The following is a 14,496-nucleotide window of genomic DNA, read 5'->3' on the forward strand; positions in this document are numbered from 1 at the left end:
ATGAATCTCACCATTACAGGGCCATGCCTCAGAATACAGTCGGGAAAGACCAAAAGTAATCACACACTGAGCTTTATGTCAGAGAGAGAACAATGTACTAATTCTTTACTAATTAACTCGACCTTGTTCAGCGCAGAATTATAGGATTTTAAAATATTAAAAATTATCTACGGCTAAGCAAGACGAGAACATTCTTATACCAAGTATCTGACCTAATGGTGTTTAATTCTTACCAAAAGCATATAAAACAGACTAACCAAACTTTATTGCTTGTATCTTCTCTTCCAACTAACAGTGTGAGTCCAGATTAATCTCCAATTAAGAATGGACCTCTTAAAAGTAGTGCATGACCAGCATTAGGTTTGAGTTCTCCCTGATTGGAGTAAAACAGTGCAGATTTAAGCAAATAATTTTTACTATTAAAATGAGCAAAAATGAACCTTAAAGACAGCAAAATAATAAATAAATAAATACTACTAAATAAGTCAGTTGGATGCAAAACAAATGAAAGTGCCACACCAAAGAAGATAAATGAAACAAGTAAAGATAAGACGAAAGATTAAAGGCCAAAGATATGAAACTCCTTAGAATCAAATGCCACCGTTTTTCAAAACTGACAATTGAACGGAACAGGCAGAAATATTAGGTGCAGTGTGCTACATGACATTATTAACGTCACAAGCGCTGAAACGCGACCTCGACTCAAAGGCACACGAGCTAAAACATCAAGAATGGGCACAGATGCGTCTCACTGTCGATTTTACAAAGGTCTTGTGGACAGATGAGATTATTGTGACTCTTCTTAAAGCAGATGGACGAGCTGATGGATTGACACCTTTAGTAGCAACAACGTGGTTGAGGACTGATGGTCTGGGCTGCAATTATCAATGATGACCTTGTAGGACCTTTCCCACCTGTACATAGTGTAAAACTGCAAGATCTACTGCGCTAAATGCTAATCAAGAGTGGCAGCGGGCAGCTTCTCATAATTACTACTTGCATTACTTGCTAGGTTTTTTTTTTTCCTATGACAAAGTAAAAATGTTTTAGTGAGACTTAAACTCCCTGCGCCACTGACTAGTATTTTAGCATAGCTGAACTTAGCTATGCATGTAAACGTGCTGACTGAGGAAAAAGGTGGCTATATTAAAACTTATTATTACTATTTCTGTTGATGTTGAGAGAAAAATCCACTTGCTTTCTGACTGCCGAATAATTACTGACACAGATATTCAAGTGTTTTTTTATTTTTGTTTGTGACAGACTTATGTACTATTTTCTCTCTAAATACATTTCTTGGATCAAAAGAAAGCTTCAGATTTCACTTTTATAACTTTGCCCAGCTTTTGCTAAAAAAATATCCAGGAATAGTACTTGCCTAGTAATTCAGCACACGGTGCAGTTTTAAAATTTACTGCAATCTAACGGTTCCCCAGCTTGTTGGGCTTCCTAGGACAGGCTCAAAACATTAAGCAGCTACAGAACACAGACACACATTTGGAATGGACAGCACAGGGCTCGCTAGGTTACAGGTCTGTGTAGGAATCCCATGGCAGACAAAGTCATCATCATATCATAACACCACAGAGTCCTTAACCACAGCTGCTCTAGGGGCCCGGGATGCTGGCCGATGCTGCCCACTGATTCAATGTCTTCCTTACTAGCATGTCACAAAAGCGTCTACTAAAGAAATAAATGAAAGGTACTGCCATAGAAAAAATTAAGAGAATTACATTTTTAAACAAATCTGCATTATTAAATCCTAGTTTAAGTGTGGTGTCGCTGGCGGAAGGATACGCCGAGCAGCAGGTCGCTTCCAGGTTCACAATTTCTAAGACCACAGTACACAACAACGAGGTGAAACAGGAGACACTGGGAACGACCAGAAACCAGCCGAGTAAAAAGGCCGAGAAAATTTAACCGTCATCTTTGGCATTGGAAAGTCGCTTCGACTTTCCAATGCCAAAGATGACGGTTAAATTTTCCGGCAGGTTCTCATGATTCGTGGGATGACATCAAATGACCTTCAAAGGAATGGGCAACATTAGGTACAGGTCTGAAGTATCAGGCTCCTGGAAGTAGGACTGAAGTCCCATAAGGCAAGTAAGAACCAGGCTGCAGTTTGCAAAAAAAAATATATTATTCACAGATGCAGCCCCATTAATTGAGAACTGAGTGAAGCAAAAAAATGCATGTTGTGGGCTCTTAATTTTTTCCACAGCTGTATATTTTTAAGCTTATACACCAGAATAGCAACTTGGGAACAGATTTCTCGCACTTTTCATACCATTTAGTTTGTAAAACACATTTGAAAACAAGTCATTAATTATACAACATACTGCTGCAAACCAGATCTTGAACTACCGCTGAACACATGAAGAATGTGGCAAAATGGTAGCAAAGGGCAACATTCAGCAAATCATAAAACCCTGTAAGCCCTGTATTATAGACGAGAACCCATACATATGAATAGTACAGGTTCAGTGCGATATATTTGAAATGATATGCATTGTAAGCTGTGTGTCTTAACCTTAATCGCTAGGGATGGGAATCACCTGTGATCTCCAGATACGATATTACCACGGAACCTAGGGCCCGATTCGATATGTATTCCGATTTTGTAAGTAAAGTGATTCTATGAATATCCCAATTCGATACGGCGATTTTTCTGCTGATTTTTTTTCTTTAGAATTTAAAAACTTTGAATATGTGGAGGAAAAAAGTTGAGACATACCGCTAAAGCTTTATTCAATAGCTGCACAGCTGAACTGAACATGAGTAAACGTAGCACACTCCGAATAATCTTCCTCCTCAACCAAGGCCAAGCATTTAAACAACGCAAAACAACTTTAAAAGACAGCAGTATAAATTTTAAGCAATACGTGCCTGTATCCGTACAGCATGGGGGGGCAGCACGAAATCTCCGCCATTCATGTGTGACTCGACATCACATACATAAACTAAATATTAGCATAACAGTGCTGCAAAAATGACACTCATACTTAGGAGCAATTATAAAAAACAATAAAAGTAATAATAAAAGTATTATTATTATTACTATTGTCCATCCATCTATTGTCCAATGCAGGGTCGCAGGATTATTATTATTATTATTATTTACTACTGATACTACTCATCATTTGTGGGACACTGTAACCATGTAGGCTGGTTTTCAGTAGTGAATGACCTTTCATTTCGTATCAGGTGTCTCTGATTCAGCCCTGTGCCACGTAGCACATTTTATAGCACAGCCAACAAGCTGTTCAACAGATGCACTGGCGAGATGCACTCATAATTCCAGCAAGGCAAGACCCCGCGGACAAATCGGCCAATCAGAAGCCTGATGGCCCGAATCTCCAGCCAAGTCGAATCGTCTTCATCTAGAGCCCCGTTTGACCTATTTCCTAGTCAAATTTCTCACTATATAATGCCTCACTGGGTTTTCTCGCCACAAATGGAAAAACTTGTTTCAGGATGACAGGCAAGTCCAAGAACAACACGATTCCCGCTACTTTAAAGAAGATCTCCAAAGAGACTGTGAAAGAAGATTCGAACGTAGACTGGCATTCTCATCAAAAGGAAACAAGGACCCTTTCATAAGATATGAAATTCCTTCCAAGCCATCTTTATACCCTGCTATGTTTAAAAAAAAAAAAAAAAAAAAAAAAAAAAAGCACACCAGTCCTTATTATAACAAATAACCGTTTGAAGCTGGATGCAGCTGAAAACAAATTGATACTTGACGCAAATTTCTGTTAGGGGTAAACGCAGGAAATTAAAGAGTAGAGGCTTCACTTTCAAACTTGCTGCAGACCAGCGGCTACCTTGAGTGGGAGTGGATCGGAATACAAAGTAGCTGCCTGCTCACCCTGACGAGAACCCAGAACTGCTCTGAAGGTGATAACAGCACGGCCTTCGTGCCGGTATAAGCTCAAGCGGCTGTGCTGCACAGCTTCTTCTGTGGAATCATGCAGTAATTTTGAGGGGCTCTGATTAAATCACCCCCCTCCCCAAACAATATAGCCATTTTAGTAGAGTGCTGCCCAACAACTGAACTGCGAGTTTCTGTTTGTAAGCCTCACCAAGCTAAGTCCTTATACAACAAAGTGTTTAATTAAATACTTATGTAGTTGTTAATACATCCAGCTCTGGAAAACAATTGCATTATTAAGGAACACACCATTTCCTGGTGCCACAACAATGGTATAAACAAACATTTTGAAATGGAAAACGACATTGCAACAACACCTAACCCTAAGAATAGTCTGAGATTACAACATGCAACATATTACTAAAAACTTTGTCTGACTGGATTCATTTAGTTCCAACCAGACTAAATGCGTTATCACTGACCTGTACGAAATGCCTTAGTCATTCTTTACCAGTGTGAGTGTTTGGCCTTTCCGTACCCAGGACAAGGCAACCCGAAGGCCGTGACCATATTCCAGAGCTATTCCTTACCTGACATATTCTGGCTTCAGCTTGTCCAGCACCATCTCAATCAGGTCCCGCCTGAAGTCCTCCAGCAAGTACTCAGCTGCCAGTACCTCCTCCAGGGGGTAGTACTGAAAATCAGGGAGAGGGCTGGTGGTTAGGGACACTTTAAGGAAGGGGCTGGAGCACACAAACTTTAACTGCAGTGATGGATACAGCAGGTATGACACAACATACTCCTCAATTAATACAAGGGCACTGACAATTTAATTATGCACAGATACTACATATATCATTAATAACATTAAACATAACGCAGTCCTTGGCAAGACAGGTTGTTTACCCTCAAAAAATGAAAAGAATGCAAAACAGCTAACACAAATTTCACAATACATGAATTTAAAATGCAGCCCTGATCACACATGGCAACCCTTATTTGGATAGCTGCACTGTAGCGCGTCACCATGGAGACGTGGCCCAGAATCTCTCATGCAAATGAGGAATCTACTTACATGCAGTAAACCGGCTACTTTGGAGGTGTACCCACGAGGTCTCTCCTTGTCTTTGAACCTGAAGGCCACTGTATTCAAGTCCTTGGAGAAAATGGCGCAGAAAGCTATTAAAAAGGCAGACACTTTCACAAATTAATTGCCTTTTTCTACATATAACGTGAGGCAGAAGAAAACGAAAAAAATTGTCCTTCCACACACTGGTAATCATTGGCTGATTGGTAAAGAATGTTCTTTTTCCACAGAGTGGAGCAACAGAGATCGAAACCTAGATACTGTCTCGTATTTTTTGGGTCAGCTTATCTTTTGTTAGAGCCAAGGAGGTTTTGCTCTGTTCTTCCAAGCCATCGTATCCCACGAGTGCCAATAAACACCTGCTTCATCCTTTAAACCCAGTCACATGAATCCATTCAATTCCCCAAGAAATGCACATCTTTTAAAAATTTCACACTGAACTATAGCTAGGTGAACTTTACAAATCAAACACTAAGGTCTCTTAAGTTCCTAGTAGCTGTGATTAGGGTGTAGATGATTGCTCCTGACATTATGTAAATAATGTAGAAGTGCAGCAAAACATCCTATTCTACGGTTGGCTTCCCAACAAGCAGAACAAGCTTTTCAGCACACTGCAGTGAACAGGTGTTTTGGGATTATTGTTCCATGCATCATCATCTTCATTCAAGCTTGACAAAGTATCAAGTATCCTGTTTACGGAAAACACAAGCATTACACAAACAGAAGAAACTTCCCGTCAAACCAAACATAAATCTGTTCAGTGCAAAATTGTTTCCAAGATTTTCAAGTTTCGTTTAACGTATTTCAAGTTGGACATAGGTCTAATAGTTCCATACTGATTCTGCAAAAATAAAATATTCAGTCCTCACAGGTATAAACCATTAATATCTGATTTCAACGTGACACAAACTAATTTGCTTCAATCATCATTTACTCATCATTCATTTATTCAATGGGTGGCTTTATATACAAACAGTGGATATACAAATTCTACACGCCCTTATTGAAACTTTTTTTTGGTGTTTTTTTGTGATGTAAAGCCATCTTTAATGTGATCTTGCGATCAATAATAAAAAAGAAAAAAAAAAGAAAATGTGTATCGTCTCCCACCAACTAATACTTCGTGGAAACACCCACTGCATTCATTATGGCAGTAAGTCTTAGTAAATGTCATACCAAATTTGCAGACCTCGACTTTGCTATGTTACCTCACTCAACCTTGCAAAACGTTCAAGCTTCTTTAATCTCTTCTTCTGTAGGTCATTCCATAGGTTTTCCATGTGAGGAATGTCTCAGCTTTAACTGGGCCAGTCCAGGACTATCAACTTCCTTTTCAAAAGTTACTCTTTGGTTGACCTGGATGTGTACTTTTTCCTCATTATCCTACTGGAATATTATAATTCTTCATTTTCAGTTTTCTGACAGAGTTCGGCATATTTCCCCCCAAATATCTTGATATTTAGACCTGCTCATCCTGACTAAAGCCCCTATCCCAGCTGAAGTGAGACAGCCCCGAGGCAGGATGCCGCCATTACCAGGCCTCACAGCAGGTATGATGTTCTTCGGATGATAAACTGTGTTGTATTTACAGCACACATCTCTGGCTTGCTGTGACCGAATCTATTACCTTTGGACATTATTTTTTATGTGAGTGGTTCCATCTGAAATCTGCAACAGCTCTTATCATTAAAAGGGTTTAAAATCCTATCATAGAATTTAAATTTTTAATTATTTGCGCTACTGATATCCATCTTGAATTTTCATGGTTGCAAGATCATGTTAAAGATGGAAAAATGTCCATCTTCATTTCTGGCTTCACATCACAAAAATCTTTGTTGGGTTGGAGGTGCTGAACAGAGGTTCTGTTGGAGAGTCCATCGGAAAAAGCCTCCTGCAGTGATCCCTTATATTTGCATTTATTTATTTAGTAGATGCTTTTATCCAAAGCAACATACAATTGAGACAGCCAAGGGCCCAGTGGTACTATCGTTGGATTTGAACCAGCAACCATCTGATCACAAGCACTGTCCTAATCTAGAGCTACATACTACTCCAACATCCAAGCAGATGTCAAAGTAAAAAATTAATTAATTAATTAATTAAAAGATTCAGGAATCTGACGCAGCAAAAGCCATTCAGTAATTATGAACTACAGCAAAATGTTCCTTGCGAGGTTGCAGAGAATTCCCAGCACTGGAAGACGAGGTGATTGTGGCACACGTCGCATTTCAACCTCCGAGATGCAGCGTTCCACACGGCCGCCCCCATTACCCAGATCACACGCCACGTGAGCTTTTGTGATAGTGCCCCCCCCCCCCCCCCAAGACACTCACTTTACACTCCTGGAACACCCACTGCTGAGGCCCTTCAGTGCGGAGCTTCTGGATGTACTGAAACATGTGGAAGACGATGTCTTCGACGTGTACTGAGGGGGGTAGAGATAACAGTGAACGCCGGGGTGCAGCGTGCCACACTCCTGTGTGCTAATGGAGGCTGCAGTCCACACACACACACACACCGAAATTTTTACGTCTCTTTTACGTCCAACTTTTATGCAGCTTTGAACTATTAAAGCCACCCTCAAAAAAAAATCACGAATATGTAGGGTTGGACATTGAAACTGAAACACTGGCCAATACAGAGTTTGAGGTTTCACACCTGGTGGTTAGTCTTCACTGACTGCACATTCAATCAGTAAGTGCAGTGAGAGAAGGTTGAATTAGCAGAGCAATAGCATAACCGTACATAAAATATTGCAATCCACACGACAAAATGGGAGACATGTCATTGTTGGTACATGTCTCACTGGTGCATTTGAGACCAGGACAGCAATTCTTTGTGGTGTATCGAGAACCAAGGTATCCAGAGTAATGTTGGTATACCACCACGAAGGACGGACCACATCCAGTAGGAGTAACTGTGGATATAAGAGGAAGCCGTCTGAAAAGGAGATCCAGATACTAACCCAGATTATATCCAAAAAACATAAAACCACAGCTCCCAACTCACTGCAGAATCAATTGTACACCTTGACTCTCCAGTTTCCACAAAAACTACTCATTGGGAGCTCCACGGGGGTCAATATTCATGGTCAAGTTGCTACAGCCAAACCTTTGGTCACTCGTGCCAGTGCAAGTTTAAATGGTGCCAGCAACGCAAATATTAGATTGTGGACAACAGGAAACATGTATTGTTCTCCTTCACTGTCTTTCCCACATCCAGGAGAGTTACAGTGTGAAGAAGCCCCAAAGGGGCTTACAACCTGGACCATTAAGTACCTAGATAGCAACACACGGGTGGCCAACTGCTAGTTGTAGATGGGTGCGTCACAGCCAAGGACTACTGAACCAGGAAGATAATGCACCAAAACACACAAGACTGGCGAAACGGTGAAGTTGACCATCTCCGACACTCTACACAATCACCAGATCTGAATATTATTGAGCTACTTTGGGGTGTTTAGGAGGAGCAACTCAGGAAACGTTTTCCTCTACCAGCATGATGCAGCAACCTGGCCAATGGCTCAAAATCCCTCTGGCCGCTGTGCAGGACTTCAACCTGTCATTTCCAAGATGAATTAATGCTGTATTGGCTGCAAAAGGAGGCCTTACATCATACTAATAAATGATTGTAGCCTAAAACCAGGTGTTTCAGTTTCATTGTCCAGTCCCTGCATATAAATACTACATATATTAATTAAGAAAGCTTTGGTACAGTTTCTGCACTTCAAAACACACAAAATGTTTGTTAAAGCTTTACATTAACTCTACTTTCATAATAGAACCTTTATCAGCAGCACATAAATATACTAAACATCCTAACATGCCTTAACAGTTTTAATATACATAATTACCATTATACGCTTATAATGATTGTGTCATATAATGTTTATTAATATACATTAAATCTATTTATAAATGCATTATGAAGGTGCATTGAATGTTCTGTGAATACATTAAGGTATTATGAAGGTGCAGTAAATGTATAGCGTTACCCAAAGTTTTGTCTACAAATTTGATTTGTCTGTCTACATTTTGAGAAGTTTGTCTCAAAGACTCTCAGTTACACCTATACAGACAGAAACGGAGAGATTTCCATCTTCATTCTTACATAGACCCTCCTCTGTCAAGTCCACATTGATGATGAAGAACATGAATCCCCGGGCTCCCTCTTTCTGACCTCCTACGAGTGTGTTCACCCAGCCTGTAGGAAGAAGTCCACGTTTAAAATCAAATCCGGATTTGTTCTGGGTACCAGAGATAGAGCCGACTACAAGATTATATGCTAAACACAGCAAACAGCAGAGTGTTGTGACAAATAATGTCACTTCAAGATGTTATGCACCTTTGAATCGCCGGGTTACGATGGTCCGTGTTGCGATATTTCGACTTTACGAAGGGTAAATGTTTCCTACTATCAGTACATTATTCAATAAATTACGCGAGATATTCAACACTATTATAAAACAGGCTGTCTTAATGATTTTGCCCAGCTGTAGGCTAAAGTAAGTGTTCTAAGCATGTTTAAGGTGGACTAGGCTATGTTGTTTGTTAGGTTAGTAGTACCATATTAAAATGCATTTTCGCCTTGCAGTAAGTTTATCGGAACGTAACATCGAAACCCGGGGAAAAGGCTGGATATTAAATATATCTAGATTAGTATGTATATATGCAAAAGACTTTTCCACATATACTATTACCCACAAAACAACAGCTTTGTTCAGTTAGGTGAACTGTATATATCAGACTCCATCAGCAGCATTAATGTTAAATTAACATGCTTTAAAACAGTGTTTCTCGACCCAGTCCCATATACAGTCCACATTTTTGCTCCCTCACAATCAAGGACACATAATACCTGGTACAAGTTTGTTGAGAGCTGAGGAGGAGTAAAACTGTAGACTGTCTGGGGGGCCCAATGGACCGGGTTGGGAAAAACTGCTGTAGAGTACAAGCCACATACTGGTCTTCTGCAGTTAATAATATGAAGGCCGCGCAGCCTACCTTTGGCTTTCAGCTCGGAAAGCAGACTCCCTGGGCCCTCATGGCCAATCAGGTGGCCCAAATAATGACCCGGATTGGACTTATAGTACTTCTGCAAGTCTGGGATGGGGAAGGTAACGTACAGGTTCCTGATATCTTTGATGGGCACCACCTTGTAAAATTGCTGAAAGCACAATACAGTACCCTTGGTCAGAACTATAAGGGCAATGAATGTCCCTTTTAAATTTGCATAGTAAGAGCTAGATCAACTCAACTCAAACCACATGAAGCATTGATCAAAAGTCACATGCATAAACTGGACGTTTATATCCATAAATAGATGAAGCCCTTGTAGGTTCCGTTTTTTTTTTTTGCTGCATTACTCAGATCCAAGATCCAATCTTTCCATTTGGGAAGAGGAACAGAGACTTACCCTAAGGTGGCCCTGCTGGAAGGGGTGTTCTGGGAATTCTGGGAGGGGCACATTCTTGTTCTCTACCTCGGCAAAGAGCTTGACCACCATGGCTGTGAGCTCGTCCAAAGATTCTGAAAGAGAAGCCGCTGATCAAATTTCCATTCCGCCACCATCCTTTCCCATTTGTTGTCCAACATGCGCAGAAGCAAAGGGAGAATTTCATGTGAAAATACTGCTTTTCCCCCCCCAATTATGATGTCAGGATCTCTTAAGTGCTTAGAGTTCATTTACCTTCAGTAAAGTTTTTGGGTGACTTTGGCAAAAACAGTAAAATATAAAGTGAACGGCATAAAAGAACTGCAAAAATTTCCAGGTCTCAAACCGATCAGAAATGAAATCTCTATAAAATATCCCTTTGGTGCTATAACAAAGGTTATACTGTACAACTAATCCGCCGTTCGAGGTTCACATAGAATGGTTATTTCTCTGTCTCATATAAAAACTAATGGACCAAATACGTATCTGCTGCAAACAATGTCATTTCTCAGCTGGAACACAAATCCGAAGAACCACGAAAACCAGTCGCTATGAGGTCACTGTGCAGTAAAGCAAGCTGCCAGGCTGCTTGTTCATCTCAGCATGAAGGACGTTGTGTTACACCATGGCATTACATCTGCCACCCTCTAAGCGTCATTTCCTTTGCAGAAGCAATCATAATGTCCAAAGCAGAAATGGAAAATACAGCAAAATGCATTTCAGAAAACACCAGACGCAAAACGCATGTCCAAAAATGCTCCCTTATTCAAAAAAAAAACAGGAAATGTGGATATAAAATATCATTGGCATGCTTTTGTTTAAATTACTAGAAATGAATTATATTGAGGGGAACATTAAGATACCTGTAGTGGTGAGTAATGTGTTAATAGTGAGTGTTGGATTTTATCATAACTCCGCATATGGCAAACACTTTGCAACAGCAGGTCTGTAGCACTGCTGTGACCTAAATTGCGAGTCCAATGACATCCAATCATGTGGAAGCAAAACTGGTTTCCTTCTTTCTCAAACCAATCATGATCAATCATGCTTGAATCTCGGGCTGCTGCAGCGCTGTCATTAGATCATCCGTTACCATGCCCAGGATCTCACATGCATATCGAACCAGACAGTAACAGGCCAAATCCTACCCATGCTGCCTTATCATTAGAAAGGCCGAAAAGAAATGGGGACAGAGATGGTGGCAGAGTGACAGAGATGCATGCTCACCTCTGCCCAGGACACAGAGCCCCATCAGATTAGAGGAGTAGTACGTGGAGTGGAACTTCAACAGCTCCTGACGAACATCTATCCCTTCCTTAGACGGCCGCGTCTCTAACGTCAGCTTGTTACCTGGAGAAAAATAAAAGATCAACATTTTCCAAGCATGCCAGTAACAGCGAAAACACAAAACTAACTCCTCAGTAATATATCGGGTCCATTATTAGCCTGTTAACCTAGACCGTCATATTAATTTACAATATAAAATATTCTTTCACCATATTAAAATACAGCGCATTCACACCAATCAGGCCCCAAAGTAAACAAACATCTTAAAATGTACCCAGAGTAACGTAAGCGAGTGCTGGGAGGGATTCATGATAAATGTGAGATCTTTTCTTGGCCACTCCTCAATGAAGGACCCAATCAAGGATCCCACTTGGGTAACTTTGTCCGTGTGCAGACTAAGATCTGAACTTTAATCTTGACCGTCATTCAGCGCTTGAACTTGGAACCCCATGTATCACAATAAACTGCATTTGTTACACTGAGAAACATAGAGGCGGCAACTGGAAAAACAACCTGGTTAGTCCAGGAAAATAAATCTTGAATACACTGAAAAATGATCAAGTATCATCACTGGCCAACCCAAATGAGGCCCCAGTGAAAGAGTTTATTAAACAGGCTGCAGCACTATTTTTAAATGTCATATGACACAATACAATGCTGCCCTCTGCTTGTTATATTGAGTTTTGAAAAGCCTTAATACTGATGTTTGATGGGCTAATTTACTTCTTTTTTTAAGTTTTGTGTTTCTTTGTTTTAATCCCCGATTTGGCACAAACTGGCTGACGGTGTAATTTTTAAAAGTGGTACCTAATGAGAAGCCCATTTCCATTCTTTCAATATTAAATAGCAGAGGTGACAATCACTGCACCCCTTACTGTGACAAACGAAAGACCTGACAGGTCTGAAGGGGAGGGTGCAGTGGAAGTTACCTCAATGCAAAGCTCGTTAATGCCAGTGGCAGACAAATTTCTAAAGAATCGCCTGCCCTGGAAACACATCGGCACTGGCTGGACCAAGGATCCCTCCCCTGGGCATGCATTTATTGGGGACAGGATGCATCATTGGTCCCACCTGTTCCAAATTTACTGAAGGGGTGGTTGGGGTCGCCAGTGGCCTTCTCCAGCTGGAACAACCTCCAAGCATCATTCATCAGGTTCTTCTCGTGCTCTGAGTCCACTGCATTCACCTCCCGGTCCTTGCAGCTCTCGTCAAAAAGCGGGCAGAGGAAGAACTGGGCAAACCTGCAGATGTGCATGACAAGGTACCATATGAGTATATAGATCCAGGAAACATGCCACCTCGTATTGCATAAAAAAGTGGAAATGATTATAATACAACAATAATTGTATTGACAGTCACAGCAAAAAAAAATACAATATAGAACAAACGTTAGGGTTAAATGTCAGGGTCAAAATGACTGTTCTGCACCCCTAGTGGTACTCTCTACCTTATTCATACATGCTATATCAAGATGGTGCCCTTAAGAGTGGCCCAGAAGACACTGGATAAGGATGAAAGATCAGAATGTCCATCAACTCCTCAACTCCAAAACTGGTGACCAACATCCAAATGATAAAAACCTGATAGATCTGACAGACAGTTTACTGACAGATTTAATCCCATTAAACCAGTGACCTTTCATGTCTGTTCTTTTTGTGAACTTTTTGGTTCCTTGAAATGCATGTCAATCATAAAATACCCTGAGATTTTGTAACAGAAATGAAACCAACTTGGCAGGTATAATTCCTCCAAGCAAAACAGACTCGGCACTGTTACAAAAGCATCCAGAATTCTCATATCTAGGGATGGGTGATGTGGTATACATCAAAGTACCCAATTTACTTCTCCTGAGCGATTTCAAAAGATATAAACACAATGATTAAAATAATAATAATAATTTGAGGCTGGACAATTGTTGGACAATAGTACGGCCTGAAAATTGAACTTAAGTAAAAGTTGATGATTGTTAGAAAATTGAAGCTGGAGCTTGGATTGAATGCTACAAACACTAACCTACTGCACAGGAGAGCCCAAGCCGATGAAAAGTTGCAAATATACAGAAAGATTTTATCACTGATTGAAAATCTATTCTTTTCAGCTGAAATAGCAAGCAATAACTAATTAGATTTTGTACCCAAATACAGGATGCTACTTCGCAAAGATCCCTAGGTCAGCATTTCTCAAACCGGTTCCCATGTACCCCCAGACTGTCCACATTATTGCTGCTCCCAGCTCCTCGCGAAACTGTCTCAGGGCCTCTGAGGACCGGTCTCAGAAACACCTCCCCACGTTACATTGACTCGCATTTCACTGAATTCATTTTGCTCTAATACAGTACGAATAACACCTTTAAAATTCACCCGAAATTAAGACTGTCAGGTAAATTGATCTAGGCTGCTGCTTATCTTTCAAACAAACTTTAAACCACCAGCTATCTGGCACCACCCACCTGCACAAAGAATTGGTATCTCTGTTGAAGTGTCAAACAGAACTGAGGTATGGAGCTGTACTTAACGCAATACCTTTGACAAAAAAATGTGTATGGCACCGATTGAGGCTTCAAGAATGGCTACAATCATCATGTAAGTATTGAGTTTAATGACTGGGGCAACATAACAGAGAACTTAACGATGCAGATTATGAGAATCATATACTGGGTAAGAATTTGAAGCCTTCAGCGATGAATCCTAGGTGTGTAACTCTAATTGCATCTTGTAAAAAATCACACACCCAAGCTAGTTCCAATGTACAGATGAAGAGAAACAATGAAAATGTTGTCTTAGTAGAAAACCATTTCAAGAAATACGTCTACTAAATA

General features: G+C 40.5%; 1 protein-coding gene across 7 annotated transcripts in view; it reads right to left on the minus strand.

The window, feature by feature from the left end:
• The window catches only part of ide (insulin-degrading enzyme), a 42,426-nt gene that overhangs the window by 16,273 nt on the left and 11,657 nt on the right, over window positions 1–14,496 (minus strand). For all 7 annotated transcript variants that reach the window (XM_049009711.1, XM_049009710.1, XM_049009714.1 and 4 more), the window contains 8 exons: window positions 12,750–12,919; window positions 11,619–11,741; window positions 10,374–10,486; window positions 9,962–10,124; window positions 9,069–9,161; window positions 7,292–7,383; window positions 4,947–5,027; window positions 4,462–4,565 (listed from right to left, as the gene is read on the minus strand). In XM_049009711.1, the coding sequence (XP_048865668.1) occupies window positions 4,462–4,565; window positions 4,947–5,027; window positions 7,292–7,383; window positions 9,069–9,161; window positions 9,962–10,124; window positions 10,374–10,486; window positions 11,619–11,741; window positions 12,750–12,919 (939 nt within the window). The remainder of the gene's footprint in view (window positions 1–4,461; window positions 4,566–4,946; window positions 5,028–7,291; window positions 7,384–9,068; window positions 9,162–9,961; window positions 10,125–10,373; window positions 10,487–11,618; window positions 11,742–12,749; window positions 12,920–14,496) is intronic.

The sequence above is a fragment of the Brienomyrus brachyistius genome, chromosome 3 (assembly GCF_023856365.1).
Source record: "Brienomyrus brachyistius isolate T26 chromosome 3, BBRACH_0.4, whole genome shotgun sequence".
Classification (NCBI taxonomy): Eukaryota; Metazoa; Chordata; class Actinopteri; order Osteoglossiformes; family Mormyridae; genus Brienomyrus; species Brienomyrus brachyistius.